Source organism: Ochotona princeps, chromosome X, assembly GCF_030435755.1.
Source record: "Ochotona princeps isolate mOchPri1 chromosome X, mOchPri1.hap1, whole genome shotgun sequence".
NCBI lineage: Eukaryota > Metazoa > Chordata > Mammalia > Lagomorpha > Ochotonidae > Ochotona > Ochotona princeps.
Genome location: NC_080865.1, coordinates 31,647,487 through 31,666,501, shown reverse-complemented (window position 1 = coordinate 31,666,501; position 19,015 = coordinate 31,647,487). Strand labels below are relative to the sequence as shown.

At 44.8% G+C, this 19,015-nt stretch overlaps 2 protein-coding genes across 2 annotated transcripts in view; both read right to left on the bottom strand.

Annotated features, from left to right (window-relative positions):
* The window catches only part of ZMYM3 (zinc finger MYM-type containing 3), an 85,354-nt gene extending 68,755 nt beyond the window's left edge, over positions 1 to 16,599 (bottom strand). The window contains exon 1 of the mRNA XM_058658683.1: positions 16,579 to 16,599. The gene's annotated coding sequence lies outside the window, so the exon portion shown is untranslated. The remainder of the gene's footprint in view (positions 1 to 16,578) is intronic.
* Positions 5,214 to 5,652, bottom strand: LOC101519637 (large ribosomal subunit protein eL34-like). Its single transcript, XM_036497962.2, has one exon. The coding sequence runs from the start codon at positions 5,588 to 5,590 to the stop codon at positions 5,237 to 5,239; it is 354 nt and encodes a 117-aa protein (XP_036353855.2). The 5' UTR covers positions 5,591 to 5,652; the 3' UTR covers positions 5,214 to 5,236.
* Positions 16,600 to 19,015: the final 2,416 nt, after the last annotated feature.

The following is a 19,015-nucleotide window of genomic DNA, read 5'->3' as shown; positions in this document are numbered from 1 at the left end:
CCAGTCACAATAATTATACACACACACACCTTAAACACTGGAAAGTATATTTTGGTACAAAATTTTTGAGATCCATGAATATGAGTAGTCTTCAAAAAACTTGTAAAAAGTATACATTACAGAAAAGCTGCTATGGGTTTTAAAATTTTGTACAAAATTTTACAAAAACTGACATTTTTACTATTTTATCATTTTTAAAAGATTCATTTGTTATTATTACAAAGTCAGATATACAGAGAGGAAGAGAGACAGAGAGGAAGATCTTCCGTCCGATAATTCATTCCCCAAGTGAGTGCAATAGCCGGTGCTGTGCCAATCCGGAGCCAGGAGCCAGGAACTTCCTTCAGATCTCCCACATGGGTGCAGGGTCCTAAAGTCTTGGGCCGTCCTTGACTGCTTTCCCAGGCCACAAGCAGGGAGTTGGATGGGAAGTGGAGCTGCCGGGAAGAACCGGTGTCCATATGGAATCCCAGCGCGTTCATGGGGAGGACTTTAGCCACTAAGCCATGGCGCCGGGCCCTATTTTATCATTTCAAAATGTATTTATTTGAAAGAGAAACGTACAGAGAAATATTTCATCTACTTACTTACTCCCCAGATGGTCACAATGGCCAGGGTTGAGCCAGGCTAAAGTCAGAAGCCAGGAGCTTTATCTGGATCTCTCACCTGGGTGCCAAGAGCCCAAGCTTTTAGGCTAACTACTACTGTTTTCCCAGGTGCATTAGTGGGAAACTAGATCTGGAAATGGAGTAGCTGGAACTTGAACTGGGAGTCATGTGATGTTGTGGCTAAACTTGCTGTGCCACTACACTGACCCCCAAAATAGACATTTTTAAATTATTGTTCCATACACTCTTTGGAGTTCCCTAGTATATTTTCTCTATATGTACATATAGATATTTGCTGCTTTAATTCTTCTGTATATAAAAGTGTATTTAAAGGCATCGGTATCATTTTTAAACTTTTTTGGTCCTTTTTTTTAGGGTTTTAAGGTTTTTTTCCTGTTTTTAAAGATGTATTTATTATTTGAAAGTCAGTGTTACAGAGGGAGTGGAAGAGACAGATTATCGATCTGGGGGTTTGTTCCCCAAATGGCTGCGACATTAAGGGTGGGTCCAGTTGAAGCCAGGAGCTTTTTCTGGATCTTCCATGTTACTACTGGCTGGGGCCCAATAACTTGGGCCATATTCTGTCACTTTCCCAGGCCATTAGTAGAGCGCTGGATTGGAAGTGGAGCAGCTGGGATATAGACTGATGCTAAAATGTGGTACTGGCCTATAGTGAGAGCCTCAACCCACTATGCTGCAGTGCTAGACCCTTAAATATGGATGTGGAGGCTTAGTGGAGTTATTGTAATTTTCCCAATGTCACACAACTAGGAAATGTCAGATTGTTGTTTTCCCAGTATATCTGTTATGAAATAGATGTATTCTTAAAATATATACAGAGTTGAAAGCTTCTGATGAGTAAGGGGTTGAATAGGGTAGAAGAGAAGCTTGGAAGCAGTAAACTCAGTCAAAAGATAATTGTAGCCATTCAGAGAAGAGAAGAAAGATGAGACTCCTGAGTTAATGGGTATAATATTAAAAATGGAGAATGTTGATAGATTTTTAGACAGTTCCTTAGGTATTTTTGTTTTCCTATTTGTTCCTTGACATATGTAGCTCACTTTTTCCACATTGCCTCCATGATCCCCATCTGTAGAATATTCTTCTTCCTGAAATTGAATACTTGGTTCTTGTCTTTCAGCTCTCAACCCAGGTAGGAAACCAATTAATTATCTTTAAAACAGGTCAGTAAGAGTTACGATGTAGGGCCCAGTGCAGTAGCATAGAGGCTAAAGTCCTCGCCTTGCACGTGCCAGGATCCCATATGGGTGCCCGTTCTAATCCTGCCTGCTCCACTTCCCATCCAGCTCCCTGCTTGTGGCCTGGGAAAGCAGTCGAGGACAGCCCAAAGCCTTGGGACCCTGTACCCAGGTGGGCGATCTGGAGGAAGTTCCTGGCTCCTGGCTCCGGATCGGCCCAGGCTCTGGCCGTTGTGGCCTCTTGGGGAGTGAATCATCAGATGGAAGATCTTTTCTGCCTCTTCTCCTCTCTGTATATATCTACCTTTCCAATAAAAATAAATAAATCTTTAAAAAAAAGAGTCAAGATGTATCCTGCATTTCCTAGATATATCATTTCACAGAAGTATTTCAGTAAGTAAAAAGAAAAAATAAAATTTTTAAAGATTTATTTATTTTTATTTGAAAGGCAGGTCAGATTTATGTTGGAGGAGAGACACAGAAGAAGATGTTCCATCCACTGGCTCACTCTCCAAATGACTGCAACGACCAGAACTGAGCCAATGCAAAGCCAGGAGCTTCTTCCGGGTCTCCCACGCGGGTGTAGGGTCCCAAGGCTTTGGGCCGTCCTCGACTGCTTTCCTAGGCCACAAGCAGGGAGCTGGATGGGGAAGCGGGGCTGCTGGGACACAAACGGGCACCTGTATGGCATGCTGGTGATTGCATGGTGAGTATTATCCTTTGAGCCATTATACTGGGCCTGATAAAATTCTCTAATCCTCAATAATCAAACATATAAATAGTGTCATGGACTTCTAAAACCACAAAAATGTACATTAGACATTTTCTCCATCCTATATTCATACCTAAGGAATGGAATCAGAGTTCAATTTAGTATTTGGGTTCAGCTGCCAGTTTGCAAAAAAAATACAAAGGAGCTAAAGAATGCATAAGTAAGTAGCAAAATCAAGATTTATACATCCTGTGAGTCTAACAACTCATCCTCCACACGCAGGTATAAGAAAGAAGGGGATGGGGCCTGGCGTGGTGGCCTAGCTGCTAAAGTCCTCGCCTTGAACGCACCAGGATCCCATATGGGCACTGGTTCTAATCCCACCTGCTCCACTTCCCATCCAGCTCCCTGATTGTGGCCTGGGAAAGCAGTCGAGGACGACCCAAAGCCTTGGGACCCTGCACCCGTGTGGGAGACCCAGAAGAAGCTCCTGGCTCCTGGCTTTGGATCAGCTCAGTTATGGCCATTGTTGCAGCCACTTGTGGAGTGAACCAGCAGATGGAAGATCCTTCTGTTTCTCCTTCTCTCTGTAAATCTGACTTCCCAATACAAAATAAATCTTTTTTAAATTTTTTTTAAAGATTTACTTATTTTTATTACAAAGTCAGATATACACAGAGGAAGAGAGACAGAGAGGAAGATCTTCCATCCGATGATTCATTCCCCAAGTGAACGCAATGGCTGGTGTGTGCCAATCCGGAGCCAGGAGCCAGGAACCTCCTCCAGGTCTCCCACACGGGTGCAGGGTCCTAAAGTCTTGGGCCGTCCTTGACTGCTTTCCCAGGCCTCAAGCAGGGAGCTGGATGGGAAGTGGAGCTGCCGGGATTAGAACCGGCACACATATGGGATCCCAGCGTGTTCAAGGCCAGGACTTTAGCAGCTAGGCCATGCCGCCGGGCCCGGTCCTCAAATTTTTAAAGTATCTTTTTAATAACAAGTTTATAAAAAATGTATTATGAAAAACCCATGCATGGATTGCAAACTCTGCACCAAAATAAAACTACGTTTTTCTTTTTCTTTTTCTTTTTTTTTAAGATTTTATTATTATTGGAAAGCCGGATATACAGAGAGGAGGAGAGACAGAGAGGAAGATCTTCCATCCGATGATTCACTCCCCAAGTGAGCCGCAACGGGCCGATGCGCGCCAATCCGATGCCGGGAGCCTGGAACCTCTTCCGGGTCTCCCACGCGGGTGCAGGGTCCCAAAGCTTTGGGCCGTCCTTGACTGCTTTCCCAGGCCTCAAGCAGGGAGCTGGATGGGAAGTGGGGCTGCCGGGATTAGAACCGGTGCCCATATGGGATCCCGGGGCTTTCAAGGCTAGTACTTTAGCCGCTAGGCCACGCTGCTGGGCCCGAAAACTACGTTTTTCCAAAAAAAGTTAGTTTCATTTTCCTTAAAAGCATTCAGACAAAACCCATCTGCTATTTCACTGCCAAATGAGTCAGAACAGCCAGGCTGGGCCAGGCTGAAGCCAAGAGACTGGAACTCAAATCTGGATCTTTCATGAGGAATGCAGGCACCCAGATATTTGCACTTGTGTCTATTGCCTTCCAGAAAACCTGGATCAGAAACAGGGAGGTAGGACTCTAATGAGGCTTTCTGATATGGGTCACAAGCATTGTAAGTGGCAACTTGATCACTATACCAAACACTTGCCCCAACAAACTTATCTTTCAATTTCATTTTTTCCATGAGCATTTTGAAGTCTCCTCATATATATATATTTACATTTGTGTATATCTGTGTGTTAAATATAAAGATAAAATATGCAATGGAAGTACATTTTCAATACCACCTGAGGATGGCTCCTTGCAATCCCCTTTAGCCATTATGTATTCCCAAGATAATCACATTTTAACCTATATAATCTTACATTTGTTTGGCCTGTGTTTGAATTTGTATGTACTTTTTAAAAGATTTATTTACTTATTTAAAGATTTATTCATTTTATTACAACCAGATATACACAGAGGAGGAGAGACAGAGAGGAAGATCTTCCGTCCAATGATTCACTCCCCAAGTGAGCCGCAAGGGGCCGGTGCGCGCCGATCTGAAGCCAGGAACCTGGAACCTCTTCCGGGTCTCCCACACGGGTGCAGGGTCCCAAAGCTTTGGGCCGTCCTCAACTGCTCTCCCAGGCCACAAGCAGGGAGCTGGATGGGAAGTGGAGCAGGTGGGATTAGAACCGGCGCCCATATGGGATCCCTGGGCATGTTCAAGGCGAGGACTTTAGCTGCTAGGCCATGCCGCTGGGCCCAAGATTTATTTATTTTTATTGGAAAGGCAGATATACAGTGAGGAGGAGAGACAGAGAGGAAGATCTTCCATCTGATGGTTCACTCCCCAGGCAGCTGCAACAGCTGGAGCTGAGCCAATGTGAAGCCAGGAGCCAGGAACTTCCTTCAGATCTCCCACATGGGTGCAGGGTCCCAAGGCTTTGGGCCGTCCTTGACTGCTTTCCCAGGCCACAAGCAGGGAGCTGGATGGGAAGTGGGGCTGCCGGGATTAGAACCGGTGTCCATATGGGATCCCAGCATGTTCAAGGCTAGGACTTTAGCCACTACGCTGTCACGTCGGCCCCTGTATGTACTTTTTTTATCTTCTTTTTTTGATTCATTTTATTCATTTATTTATTTGCTTAAAAAGTGTCATGCTTTTATTTAGCTTTCTGACTCTGTGCTTGTGCCTTCAACACTTTCACGACGATTTTCTGCTCCTCAACAAGGAAAGCCCGTTTGATCCTGTCATGGACACATTTAGCGCACATGGAGCCACCATAGGCCCTGCTGACATGTTTCTTCGTCTTAGACAACCTCATCAGAACTTTAGGTCTCACAGCCTGAACTGCTCGCAGTCGGCCCGGGCACAAGCCACATGCAGATTTCGGGACCTCCCCGACCTTCTTGGTGTAAAGGTAGACAATTCTGTTCCCGGGAGTTCGGGACAGTCTGGTTTGGTTGGAGGCTGTATTGTAGGAAAGCCTACAGCGGTAGGTCAGGCACTGCACCATCCTGAGCGTGTCTAAGCACCGTCCCAGAAGAGGAGGAAGGGAGCGCTCAAGAGTTCAAAGGTCAAAAAAAAAAAAAAAAGATTCATTTTATTTATTTCAATGGCAGAATTACAGAGAGAGAAAATTTCCATCCGTGCATTCACTCTCCAAGTGGTCGCAACAACCAGGGCTGAGCAAGGTTGAAACAAGGAGCCATGAGATTCTCCCACATGGGTGGCAGAGGCCCAAAGATCTGAGGCATATCCTGCTGCTTTCCTAGTCCATTACCAGAGAGCTGAATCAGAAGTGGTGCAGCCAGCATGTGAACCGGTGCCCAATATGGAATACAAGCACCACAGGCAGCAGCTTAACGGGCTATACCACAGAACCGCCCCTTCACCTATGTTCTTCCATTTAACACTGTGAACTTCGTCTGTGGTGCTGAGTAAATCAATCATTTCTTCTTTTTCTTTTTACTATGTTGTTCTTCATCACCTGAGAAGCAAAGCAACAGTGCCATCACTCCTCCACTGGTTCACTCCGCAAATATGCACAAGAGACATGTCTGGGTTGTGCTGAAGCCAGGAGCCTAGGGCTGAATGTGGGTCTTCACTTGGGTGGCAGGGACACAATATCACCTGCTGCCTCCCATCATGTGCATTTAGTAGGGAGCTGGAATCAGCAGAGCTGAGACACAAGCCCAAGTATTCTATAGAGGATGCAGGTATCCAAGCAATATCAAATGTCCACCCCTTTTTTTCATTTACATGTAGACTTCTAACTGTTCTCTTAAAATTTACTTTCATCTGGCCTGGCCCAATAGCCTAGTGGCTAAATTCTCCTCTTGCATCCATCAGGATCCCATATGGGTGCGGGTTTGTGTCCTGTCTGCTCCACATCCCATCCAGCTCCCTGCTTGTGGCCTGGGAAAGCAGCCGAGGACGGCCCAAAGCTTTGGGACCCTGTACCCACGTGGGAGACCCAGAAGAAGCTCCTGATTCTGGATCGGCTCAGCTCTGGCTTTGTGGCTACTTGGGGAGTGAACAAGCAGACCAAAGTTATTACTCACTATCATTCTCTCTGTAAATGTGCCTTTCCAATAAAAACAATTTTTAAGTTTATTTTCAGGGCCTGGCGGGGTAGCCTAGCAGCTAAAGTCCTCGCTTCATACCCACCAAAGATCCCATATGGGCGCTGGTTCTAATCCCAGCAGCACCGCTTCCCATTGAGCTCTCTGCTTGTGCCCTGGGAAAGCAGTCCAGGGCAGCCCAAAGGTTTAGGACCCTGCACCTGCATGGGATACCTGGAAGAGGATCCTGGCTCTTGGCTTCAGATTGGCGCAGCACCTGCCATTGCACTCACTTGGGGAGTGAATCATTGGACAGAAGATCTTCCTCTCTGTCCTCCTCTCTGTATATCTGACTTCGTAATAAAAATGAATCTTTAAAAAAATTATTTTCATTAATAGAAACATCCTGATTTAGTCAATGAATCTGATAAGTGTTTAAATGATTTTAGGCTTTTCTTTTTAGTAGAAACACTACAGCATTGCATGTGTTTGTTAATATAACATTACCAATATTTAAAGTATATCCAGGCTAAAATTTTGGTTGTGTTAGTGCTTGATGAAAAGTGATGTTCACTATTAGTAGTAATAGAAATTGACAGGGGATGATGTAGTGGTATATTAGGCTAAGTCTCCGCCTGCACCACTGGCATTGCATGTGAGCACCAGTGCATGTCCCGGCGGCCCCACTTCCCATCCAGCTCCCTGGTTGTGACCTGGGAAAGCAGTGGAGGACGGCCCAAGGTCTTGGGACCCTGCACCCCAAGAAGAAACTCCTGGCTTCAGATTTGCTCAGTTCCAGTCCTTTTAGCCATGTGGTGAGTAAGCCAGCAGATAGAAGATGTCCTTTTCTCCACTGATTTCTCCACATAACTCTGCCTTTCAAATAAAAATAAAATGAATCTTAAAAATGGATGACAGATTGCTCTATGAAAAAACTTGATTTACATGTACACCAACAGTATATATGAAGACCTGGTGACCCACAACCTTGTCAGTTAGCATGTTTTAACTTTTTTAAGTTTTAATGTATTTATTTGAAAGGCAGAGTAACACACAGTGCTTCCAACTACTGATTTATTACTTCAACTTCTGCATTCGCTAGTTTTGGGCCAGGAGATAACCAGGAATCTACAAGCCTCCCATGTTGGTGGTAGGAGCCCAACTATTTGGGCTACCTTTTGCTGCTTTCCTAGTCACATTAGCAGGTAGCTGGACTGGAAATAGAGCAGCCAAAACTTAATATGGGCTCTGGCATTGCAAGCAGCAGCTTAACTTACTGTGTCACAACACTGGTTCCTATTGCCAGTTTTTTGGATATATTCTAGAAATTTAAAATGCAGATCATGTATATACAAGTACATATGTGTATATGTGCACTCTTTCTAGTCTGACTTATTAATGCAAACTGAAGTGTACTCTTTATTTATTTAGATTTATTTTATTTTTATTGGAAAGACAGAAGGAGAGACAGAGAGGAAGATGTTCCATTCATTGATGCACTCCCCAGGTGGCCGCCACAGTCAGAGCTGAGCTGGTCTGAAGCCCAGAGTCCGGAGCCAGGAGCCTCTTCCGGGTTTCCCACGCAGGAGCAGGGTCTGATGTGTATATATCTACTCCCTTTTGTTTCCTAAAATCATGACTTGTTACTATTAACTGCTTTGTTCACTTAATGTATGTTTGAAATTGTGTCAGGTTAGTGCACATATAGCTGTCTTATTCTTTTTTATGGCTTTATTATGATTTAACCAAATCCTAGGCATTTTATTGTTTTCAATTTTTTTTATTAATACAATCTTTTTCTGTACATATGCCAGTATAACTATAGGATAAATTTCTCAAGTATAGTTGCTGGGTCAACATAGATAGTGCTTGATGTGATTCCATGCACAACATCCAGTCCATATTTTCTCCACTGTTTAGCAGTCATAAAATTAACGTGGGGGAGAAATGACTGCTAATCCCAGTCTCCAGAGAAGTGCACCATGCAGATAACCCAATCAGAGTAACCCTTTCTTTGAGCCTCAGTGACTGGTTTCTGCAGCTAACGCTGCAACCATCAGTGTACCCTATATTCTTTATCAAAGAGAATGTTCATGAATTGGCCAAAGACCTAATTCAATAGAGTAAAATGTTACAGCATTGCTGCTCAAGTATTTGGAGGGAAGTGTGTGTGTGTGTGTGTGTGTGTGTGTGTGTGTGTGTGATTCTGAGATACAGAAGCTACCTTTGTCGCTATTTCAACAGTGTCACAGGTTTCATGAGAAGGCTTCAAATACTTCAGACCTTTGCTACTTAAAAAGGAATCAAGTTTAGGATGAAGCTCATACTTGGGAAGATCCAACTCGCAGGTGATCAGAAATTAGGTATTGATGGAAACTTCTGTGGAACCAAACCAATCTGAAAAGCCTGCTCATCTCTGGGTATTAGTAGTTTAATGAGCCATAAAAAGCCTCTTTATTTGAGTTTATTGGAGTTGGATTTTCTGTTACTCATTTTAAAAAGTGTATATATGTGGGCTTGGAGCAGTTGGTTAGTGGCTAAAGTCCTCGCCTTGAATGCGCCGGGATCCCATATGAGTGCCAGTTCTAATCCCGGCAGCCCCACTTCCCATCCAGCTCCCTGCTTGTGGCCTGGGAAAGCAGTGGAGGACGGCCCAAAGCCTTGGGACCCTGCACCCGCGTGGGAGACCTGGAAGAGGCTCCTGGCTTCTGGCTTCAGATTGGCACAGCACGGGCTGTTGTGGTCACTTGGGGAGGGAATCATCAGACAGAAGATCTTCCTCTCTGTCTCTCCCGAAGAAAATTCTTACACATAAGTTCTTTAAGAAGAGAATCCTTAGAAAATTTCTTAGAAAGAACTTTGGGATGAAATATGCTTTCTGAGGCATCTCATTTGTCTTTAATTTTTTTTTTTGCAAAAGTATTATTTTATTTTGCCTTTTTACAAAATATTCATTTATTTTTATTTGAAAGGCAGATATACAGAGAGAAAAAGATATAGAGAGAAAGATCTGGCTCCTGGCTCCTGGCTTTGGATTAGCTCAGCTCCGGCCATTGCAGCCATTTGGGGAGTAAGTCGTTTCCTCCTCTCTATATATCTGACTTTCCAATAAAAATAAAATAAATCTGTAATATTGTTGCGGGCCCAGTGTGATTGATTGCCTATACTGGCTAAATCCTCGCCTTGCATGCACTAGAATTCCATATGAGTGCTCTCTGTAAATCTGCGTTTCCTGATTAAATCTTTTAAAAACTTGTTGCAGGTTTATCCATAATGGCCAATTAGGGATTGATATGTAGCCTTGCAATGAAACCAAGTAATATTAAAAAAAAAAAAAAGGAGGAGAGTGGCATATTGGCATAATAGGCTAAAACCTCTGCCAGTAGTACCAGAATGCCATATGGGTGCTGGTTTGTATCCCAGCTATTCCAATTCTGAACTAGCTTCCTGATGATGGCCGGGGAAAGCAGCAAAGGATGGGTCAAGTTCCTGGGCCCCTGCACCAGCGTGGGAGACCTGGAGGAAGATTCTGGCTTCTTTCTTTGGATCAGCTCAACTCCAGCCATTTGCAGAGTGAACCAGCAGATAGAAGACCTCTTGTCTGTCTCTCCGTTTCCCTGTAACTCTGCCTTTCAAAAACAAAATATATATATATTTTTTTAATTCATGTATTTTTATTGCAAGATCTTTCCTGTTAATATGCCTTTCCAATACAAATAATTACATAAATATTTTAAAAAAGAATTAATTGTTTGGGCCTGGTGAGGTGGCCGAGTGGCTAAAGTCCTCTCCTTGAATGTGCCAGGATTTATTTTTATTGGAATGTCAGATCACAGAGAGGAGGAGAGACAGAAAGATCTTCCATCTGCTGATTCACTCCCCAAATGGTTGCGACGGTTGGAGATGAGCCAATCCAAATCCAGAAGCCAGGAGCTCTTCCGGGTCTCCCACACGGGTGTAGGGTCCCAAGGCTTTGGGCTGTCCTTTCCCAGGCCACAAGCAGGGAACTTGATGGGAAGCAGTGCTGCCGGGACATGAACCAGCATCCATATGGGATCCCATCATGTGCAAGGCAAGAACTTTAGCCACTAGGCTATCATGCTGGATCCTGGCAGGCTCATTTTTAGGTTGATAATTCTGTATGGCCCACAAATGATATGACAAATATCCAAATGGTTCTTGGCACAAAAGAGGTTTTGCAACCTTGATGAGGTGAAGGAAATTGCTTGTTGTAAGGTAATTGCATGTCCTTGTCAAAATTACAAGAAACTTAAAACCATACACTTGAAATGAGTATTCCATAGTATGTAAATTGTATCAATAGATTTTATTTCAATTTAAATTATTTTTTTGAGAGCTGCAGGGACGAGAGAGTTCCCATCTGTTCATTCCCTCTCAAGATGCCTGCAATGGCTGGGAAGATGGAGCTGCAACCTCAGGTCTCCCACGGGGGTGGCAGCAGCCTAATTACGGGATCCCTGCTGCTTCCCAGAGTCTGCGCTAGCAGGAAGTGGGGATCAGGTGCTGAAGGCAAGTATCCTGTCTGAGCATTCTGGTGTCCTAAGTGCTAGGCTAGATGACTGGCTTAATAAATTGCATTAAGTTGCTTTTAAATCATTTGTTTTTATTTATTTGAAGGAGAGAGAGTGATATCTGTCCGTTGGCTCACTCACAACAGAGAGGGCTGGGCCAGGCCAAAGCCAGGGATCCAGAACTCAGTCTGATCCTCACTGATGGGTGACAGGGACGCCATAACTTGAGCCATCACTTGCTGTCTCCCAGGGGGTGCATTCCCAGGAGGATGAGCCAGGACTCCAACTCGGGCATTCTGACAGAGGGTGCAGGTGTCACAAGCACCATTTTAACTGCCTTACCAAATGCCTACCCCTAAATTTGAATTTTTTAAAATTTATTTATTTTACTTCAAAGGCAAATTTGCAGAGAGATGGAGACACACAGAGAGAAGTCTTCCATCTGCTGGTTCACTCTTCAGAAGCTGCAATGGCCAGGTTGTGCCAATCCAATGTTGGGAGCCAGCAGCTTCCTCTAGGATCCTACACAGGAACAGGGCCCAAGGACTGTTTTCATAGGCTACAAGCAGAAAGCTGGACGGGAAGTGGAGCAGCCAGTGCCTATATGGGATGCTGATACCTCAAATGGAGGATTAGCTTGCTACACCAACACACTGGCCCCATAAACTTGATTAAAAAATAAAACATTGAGCTCTGTTACTGTGAAACTTGTGAAAGTTGGCCCTAGAGCTTGAATCCTTATAACCCAGAAGGGAGACCCAGATGGACTTCCTAGCTCCCAGCTCTGGTCTAGCCGAACTCAGCCCCAGCTGTCGTGGCCACCTGGGGAGTGAACCAGAGAATAGATATCTCTCTATCTCTCTCTCTGTCTCTTACTTTCCTTTCGGTTAAATATTTTTTTTTTTATTTTTTTTTTAAGATTTATTTGTTTTTGGGCCCGGCGGCGTGGCCTAGCAGCTAAAGTCCTCACCTTGCACATGCCAGGATCCCATATGGATGTTGGTTCTAATCCTGGTGGCCCCATTTCCCATCCAGCTCCCTGCTTGTGGCTTAGAAAAACAGTCTAGGATGGCCCAAAGTCTTGGGACCCTGCACCCATGTGGGAGAACCAGAAAGAAGCTCCTGGCTTCAGATCAGCGCAGTTCTGGCCGTTGCGGCCACTTGGGGAGTGAATCACTGGATGGAAGATCTTCCTGTTTCTCTTATCTCTGTATAGCTGACTTTCTAATAAAAAAAATAAATCTTAAAAAAACCTTTAAAAACCTAAGTCAGAACAGTAGAATGTCTCCAAACAATGACTTCAGCTCTCATTTTGATAACCAACCAACCAAACAAAAGGTGGGGCGGGGGATGGGGAGAATTAACAATAAGACTCAGGGTGGGTTAAGATGCCACTTGGGGCACCTGCATCCTCTTTCAGAGTGCCAAGGTTTGAGTCCTGGCTCTGGTTCAGACTCTAGCTTCCTGCCAGTGCCCACCCGGGGAGGCAACAAGCAATCACTCCAGTACTGAGATTCTCAGCACCCACATGTGAGTGTCAGATCTCATTCCAGGTTGCTGGCTTTAGCTTGGACCAGTCCTGGTTGTTACGGGCTTGTGGGAGAATGAACCAGCAGATACAAGATCTCTCTTTCAAATAAAAATAAATAGATAAGGGGCTTGCACCATGGTGTAGCAAGTTAAGTCTCCACCTGCAGTGCCAACATCCCATATGAGTGCTGGTTTGAGTCCCAGCTGCTCCACTTCTAATCCAGTTCCCTGTTATGGCCTGAGAAGGCATCAGAAGAAAATAGAGTAGTAATGATTGCATAATGTTGCAAATGTACTTAATGCCTCTGAATTGTTAACTTAAGATGCTAAAAGTGGCAGAAGTGTGTTATATTTTACCACAATATATGGAGTTAAGACTGTTACATATGCAAAACCGTGTATACACTTTAAATGGGTCAATTACATGATATTTTAATGCATATCTCAATAAAGCTATTTAAAAAGTCCATGCTATTCACTGCCGCTGAGGCAGGCTAAGCTGCTGCCTGCAGTGCCTACATCCCATATGGATCTGGTTCATGTTCTGGTCGCTCCACTTCAGATCCAGCTCCCAGCCCCTAGGAAAAACAGCAGGTGGTCCAAGTGTTTGGGCCATTGCCACCATACCAGGAGACCGGATGAAGTTCCTGGCTCCTGGCTTAGCACTGATTGTTGTGGCCATTTGGGGAATGAACCAGTAAATGGAGGATCTCTCTTTCTCTCTATGTTCCTGTCCCTCCCCCCCTCAATGTAACTCTGTTTTTTAAATAAAAACACATCTTTTTCTTTAAAGCATATATTATAAAGACTCCAGCAAATGCAAACACATACAGTAACAACCAGTCTAATGGCTCACTGCTGCATTTCCTTCTATTGTTTTTTTTTTTTTCAACTACTTTCTCAGATTTTGGGTCTTTATATTAATACTGGTCCTGGGGAGAAAACAGAGACCTAGAGAAAGGGGGTGGCTTGGGGAGTGCTCTACTAGATAATTTGTCTCTGGTCTAACTAGTCCTGGATTGTATGAAAGTGCTGTTCGAAGCCTATGACTTAAAGACCGCGAGCGCAGAACTCCACTTCCTAGGAGCTTCTGGGACATCAGGTGGAGACTGCATCAGATGACTGAGTGGGACTCAGTCACTACCCAGATGTGGCTCGGATCTCACTGAGCCCATGGGGTCTGATTCCAGCCATCTGGGAGGTGCTCCCAGCTGCCAGTGTGGAACAATGCTGGGCAATGTCAGGACTTTGCCAGGTAACCTTTATTGAGAAATATTCCAGGTGAGCCCTAACTCCAGCTTCCTCCCCATCAAGTCTCCCCAGCAGCCCTGTGCATGCCCCTGAGAGGGGATTTTTAGTGTACATGCCACTCCTGGAAGTTTGGAGTGAGGGGTGTGTGTATGTCTGTCAGAGAGACCAAACCAGCCCTTCCTGTTTGGGATCTGATGGGGTGTCCCAGGCTCCGGGCTCCATGTGGTGTCCTGGCAGCAGCTCCCTTCCTTAGAGAAGGATGGAAGGACCATGCAGACTCACTGTGTTGTTGGTTCATCCCCTCCCCCAGGGGTCTTTGACCTCTCTTTACCCTCTCTTCTGTGGGGAAAGTGGTATCTATCTAGTAGACAGCAAAAAATGGCAGAAAGTACATTATTTGTAAAAATGGGGATTCCTGTGGAGTTGTTTTGGCCACAGAAAGTGATGGCAAGTGATTTCAAATGCATGGATACATGGATCGTGGCAAAGGTGAAACAACAGGAATACTGCAAAACAGCATTAGAGCCTGCTACACTCTGGGCACACCGTGCTTGGGAAGGAGGAAGGGTGCTTTATTAGATGAGGTGAATGCAGTGTGTGAAAGTGCCTAGCACAGTACTTGCCATGGGCCCAGCAGCTGTAGTTTCCCTTTGCTTCCCAAAGCAAGTTCATCACCATCACAAACACCCCGCCCCCAGCTCACACACGGCTGTGTATTTGCCTTTTCACGCAGAGCCTACCTTTGCCGCCAAACTTGTGTTCAACACTCAGGGAGATTTTCTCGCCTGTCCTATTCTCTGCTATTTTTTCAAATCCTTTAAAAAAAAAAATCCTAGTAGTGCACTGGGAGAGTATGTAGAGACTGCTAATGGTAAGGAGAGAAAGCTATGGGAGAGAGTTTTGTGGTTTTTTAAAGATTTATTTATTTTTATTGGAAAGTCAGATATACATAGAGGAGAACAGACAGAGAGGAAGATCTTTCATCCAATGACTGACTCCTCAAGCAGCTGCAATGGCCAGAACTGAGCTGATCTGACGCCAGGAGCCTCTTCCATTTCTCCCACACAGGTGCAGAGTCCCAAGCTTTTGGGCCACCCTCAGTTGCTTTCCCAGGCCACAAGCAGGGAGCTGGATGGGAAGTGGGTGGCCAGGACATGAACTGGTGCCCATATGGGATCTGGCACATGCAAGGCGAGGACTTTAGTCACTAGGCTATTGTGCCGGGCCCTGATCCTTTTTTTGAAAGGCAGATTTAGGTACCCAGTACGATAGACTAGTGGCTAAATCTTCCTTTTGTATGCACCAGGATCCCATATGGGCACTGGTTCGTATCCCAGCTACTCCACTTCCCATCCAGCTTCCTGCTTGTGGCCTGGGAAAGCATTAGAGGATGGCCCAAGGCCTTAGGACCCCATATCTGCATAGGAGGCCCAGAGGGGGCTCCTGGCGTCAGATCAGCTCTGCTCCGGCCATTGTAGACATTTGGGGAGTGAACCAGTGGTTGGATGATCTCTCTGTCTTTCCTTCTTTCTGTAGATCTGTCTTTCCAATTAAAATAAAATCTTAAAAAAAAAGAAAGGCAGATTTCAGAGAGAGGTCTTCCATCATCTGCTGAGTCACTCCCCAAATGGCCACAACAGCCAGAGCTGGGCTGGTTTGAACCCAGGAACCAAGAGCTTCCTTTGGGTCTCTTGTGCAGAGGCAGGGACCCAAGCACTTAAGCCATACTCCACTGCTTTTCCAAGCCACAGGCAGGAGGGTGGACTGGAAGTGAAGTAGATGGGACAAGAACCAGTACTTATATGGGAGGCTGGCACTGCAGGCCCCAACTTTATCTGGTACGCCACAACACCAGCATGGGTGATCCTTAATTAGGATAGCATCGTGGCAGATGTTAGAGCCAAGGTAAACAAGCTTTTCCCACATTGGTGATGAGCAATTCAAAATACTTGCTGTTTTTAGTTAACTCCTAGCTGTGTCTCCAGACAGAAGATCATCTTCTCTGTCTCTCCTCTATGTATCTGACTTTCCAATAAAAAAATAAAATCTTTTTAAAAAGTCATGTATTTTTATTTGAAAGGCTGATTTAGAGAGACGGAGAGAGCAAAAAAGAGAGATAATGATCTTCTATCCACTGGTTCACTCTCCAAATGGCCACAATGGCTGGAGCTGAGCCAATCTGAAGCCACGTCCCAGGAGCTTCTTCTGGGTCTCCCACATGGTTGCAGGTTCCCAAGGACTTGAGCCATCCTCCACTGCTTTCCCAGGCCACAAACCGGGAGCTGAATGAGAGGTGGAGCCGTTGGGATTCAAACTGGTACCAATATGGGATTCAGGTGTTGCAGGGCAGAAGCTTATTGTGCTATGGCACAACTCTGGCCCTTACACTTTTTCAAGTGTGAGTAACTCAAACAAACACACACATACAGAAAATACAGTATGAATCTATGAGTGAACAAGTAAGAATACAGAGCAGGTCCCACCCCAAAATACTTGTGATTTCATTTTCCTCCCTTCGTAGTTTCCTCCAGCCATCAGTGCCTGAGTGAGTATTCACTATATGAAGACAGTATATGCCGGCGGCTTTGATGATATTGATAACTAGAAATGAGTGTAGGTGCTCTCACCTGGTTTAGAGACATGAACTGGGTACAAAGTAGTCCTTATGTCCCAGGGTTTTCTGGACCAGCAACTCCCGGATTTGCACTATTGTCCTGATAGCAATCCCTCTGAGTAGAACTGTTGGCTCCTGGATGCTAATCCAGCGATGGCTGCAATGATGAGGCATATAGGCAGTAATTACTACAGGAATTCAGAGGGAAAAGAAATTAATCCAGACTGGGCAAGTCAGGAAAAGATCTTCTAAAGGCATGTGGTAATGCCCTGTTTCCATCAACCTGTGGATTTGATCATTATGTATGTCTGGTTCTAGATGGGGGAAAGACAGAGCTGATGGCCACTGAATGCCATACAGTAGTTGGTTACTACAGCTAAATTATGTTCTGGAGTTCTTTTACCTGCGGGGAACTAGGCTAAAAACTTGCAGGATGGGAAGGCTTTGAAGGCAGGCTTCAGTGATGGGAATCGCTGTGTTGGGAGAGAGCGACCCCTAGTGGGCAGCTGTAAAGCATACTCTTGAAGGCCAGCTTTTCTTTATTCTCCGCTGGAATGAGGTGATTATTATTCAACTGACCTAATGTAGACTTCTGCTAATATGATAACAAGATGCAGAAATTTATCTGTTTCCCCAAATTCCTAAGATGAAAGATTCTCATTTTTTTCTATAACCAATACCCAGGGGCCAGCTCAGTAACTCAACTGGCTAAGTTTACACCTTCAACTGCCAGGATTCTATATGGGCACAAGTTCATGTTCTGGCACCTCCACTTCCCATCCAGCTCCCTGATTATGGCCTGGGAATGCAGTAGAGGACCGCTCTAATCGTTGGGCCACTACACCCACATGGGAGACCCAAAGGAGGCTCTGGCTCCTGGCTTCAGATCAGCTCAACTCCAACCATTGTAGCCATTTGGGGAGTGAACCAGAGAAACTAAAATATGTTTCTCCTTCTCTCGGTAAATCTGCCTTTCCAATAAAAATAAATAAATCTTTTTTAAAAATAACTAATACCTATGTCTTTATTACCTTTCTTCCATGTTTTGATATTTTAAGAAATTAATGCTTTGGGGCCCGGTGTGGTAGCCTAGCAGCTGAAGTTCTCACCTTGCACGCACTGGGATCCCATATGGGCACCAGTTCTAACTCTGGCAGCCCTGCTTCCCATCAAGCTTCCTGCTTGTGACCTGGAAAAGCAGTAGAGGATGGCCCAAGGCCTTGGGACCCTGCACCCATGTGGGAGAGCCGGAAGAGCTTCTGGCTCCTGGCTCCTGGCTCCTGGCTTTGGATTGGCTCAGCTCTGGCCCTGGTGGCCACTTTGGGAGTGAATCAACGGACAGAAGATCTTCCTCTCTGTCTCTCCTCCTCTCTGTATGTCTGACTTTCAAATTTTAAAAATCTATTAAAAAAAGAAGCTTTGGATCGGGTCTTCAGTTAAAGCATTGGTTAAGAATATTAAAAAAAAAAAAAAAGTGGAGTGCTTTTTAGCCTAAATTGAAGTAGGGTGAATATTATTATGGGAGTTTAAAACTGGGAGATTAGTGTCTGGTGTGGTGGCCTAGCAGCTAAAGTCCTCGCCTTGAACGCCCCAGGATCCCATATGGGTCCAGTTCTAATCCTGGCAGCCCCACTTCCCATCCAGCTCCCTGCTTGTGGCCTGGGAAAGCAGTCAAGGACGGCGCAAAGCCTTGGGTTCCTGCACCTGCATGGGAGACCTGGAGGAGGTTCCAGGCTCCTAGCTTTGGATCAGCACAGCACTAGCCGTTGCAGTCACTTGGGGAGTGAATCATCGGAAGGAAGATCTTCCTCTCTGTCTCTCCTTCTCTCTGTATATCTGACTTTCCAATAAAGTGAATTAAAAAAACTTGGCAGGTAAAAGTAAACGTACTTCTTGGAGATCATCTCTGTTATGTTATTTACCCAGAAATATTGATTCATGCAGAAAGGGACAAGAGCATGGTGCTGTTACATCCTGTAGTTTTACTCAGGTAAGGTGGGAATGGATGTGAGCCATGTTTGTCTAGCATTGAGTAAAACTATATATTGTTTGCCTTCTCCAGTAGTAGACTAGTAGAAAATATAAGAAAATAGCTTCCAAAGCCTAATGTATGCTTCCTGATGGACAGGACAACAGCAAGTATTACGTAAACTTAAGTTCTTGCATTTAGCACTTAGGTCAAAGTGTCCGAATTCACAACACTAGGGACAGGGAGGACTGATTTTTGATTCCAGGCTGTATAACTTTGGAACACTGACTTTTAATTATGTCTCTGTGTGGTTGAATTGTACCTGTCTACCCATCTCCTGCATTATGTCACCATTTCCCAGGAATGGAGGGTGTTTTTTTTTAATATTTTAAAAAAGATATTGGGGACCAGCACAGTAACCTAGCAGCTAAAGTCCTAGCCTTGCACAGGCCGGGATCCCATATGGGTGCTGGTTCATGTC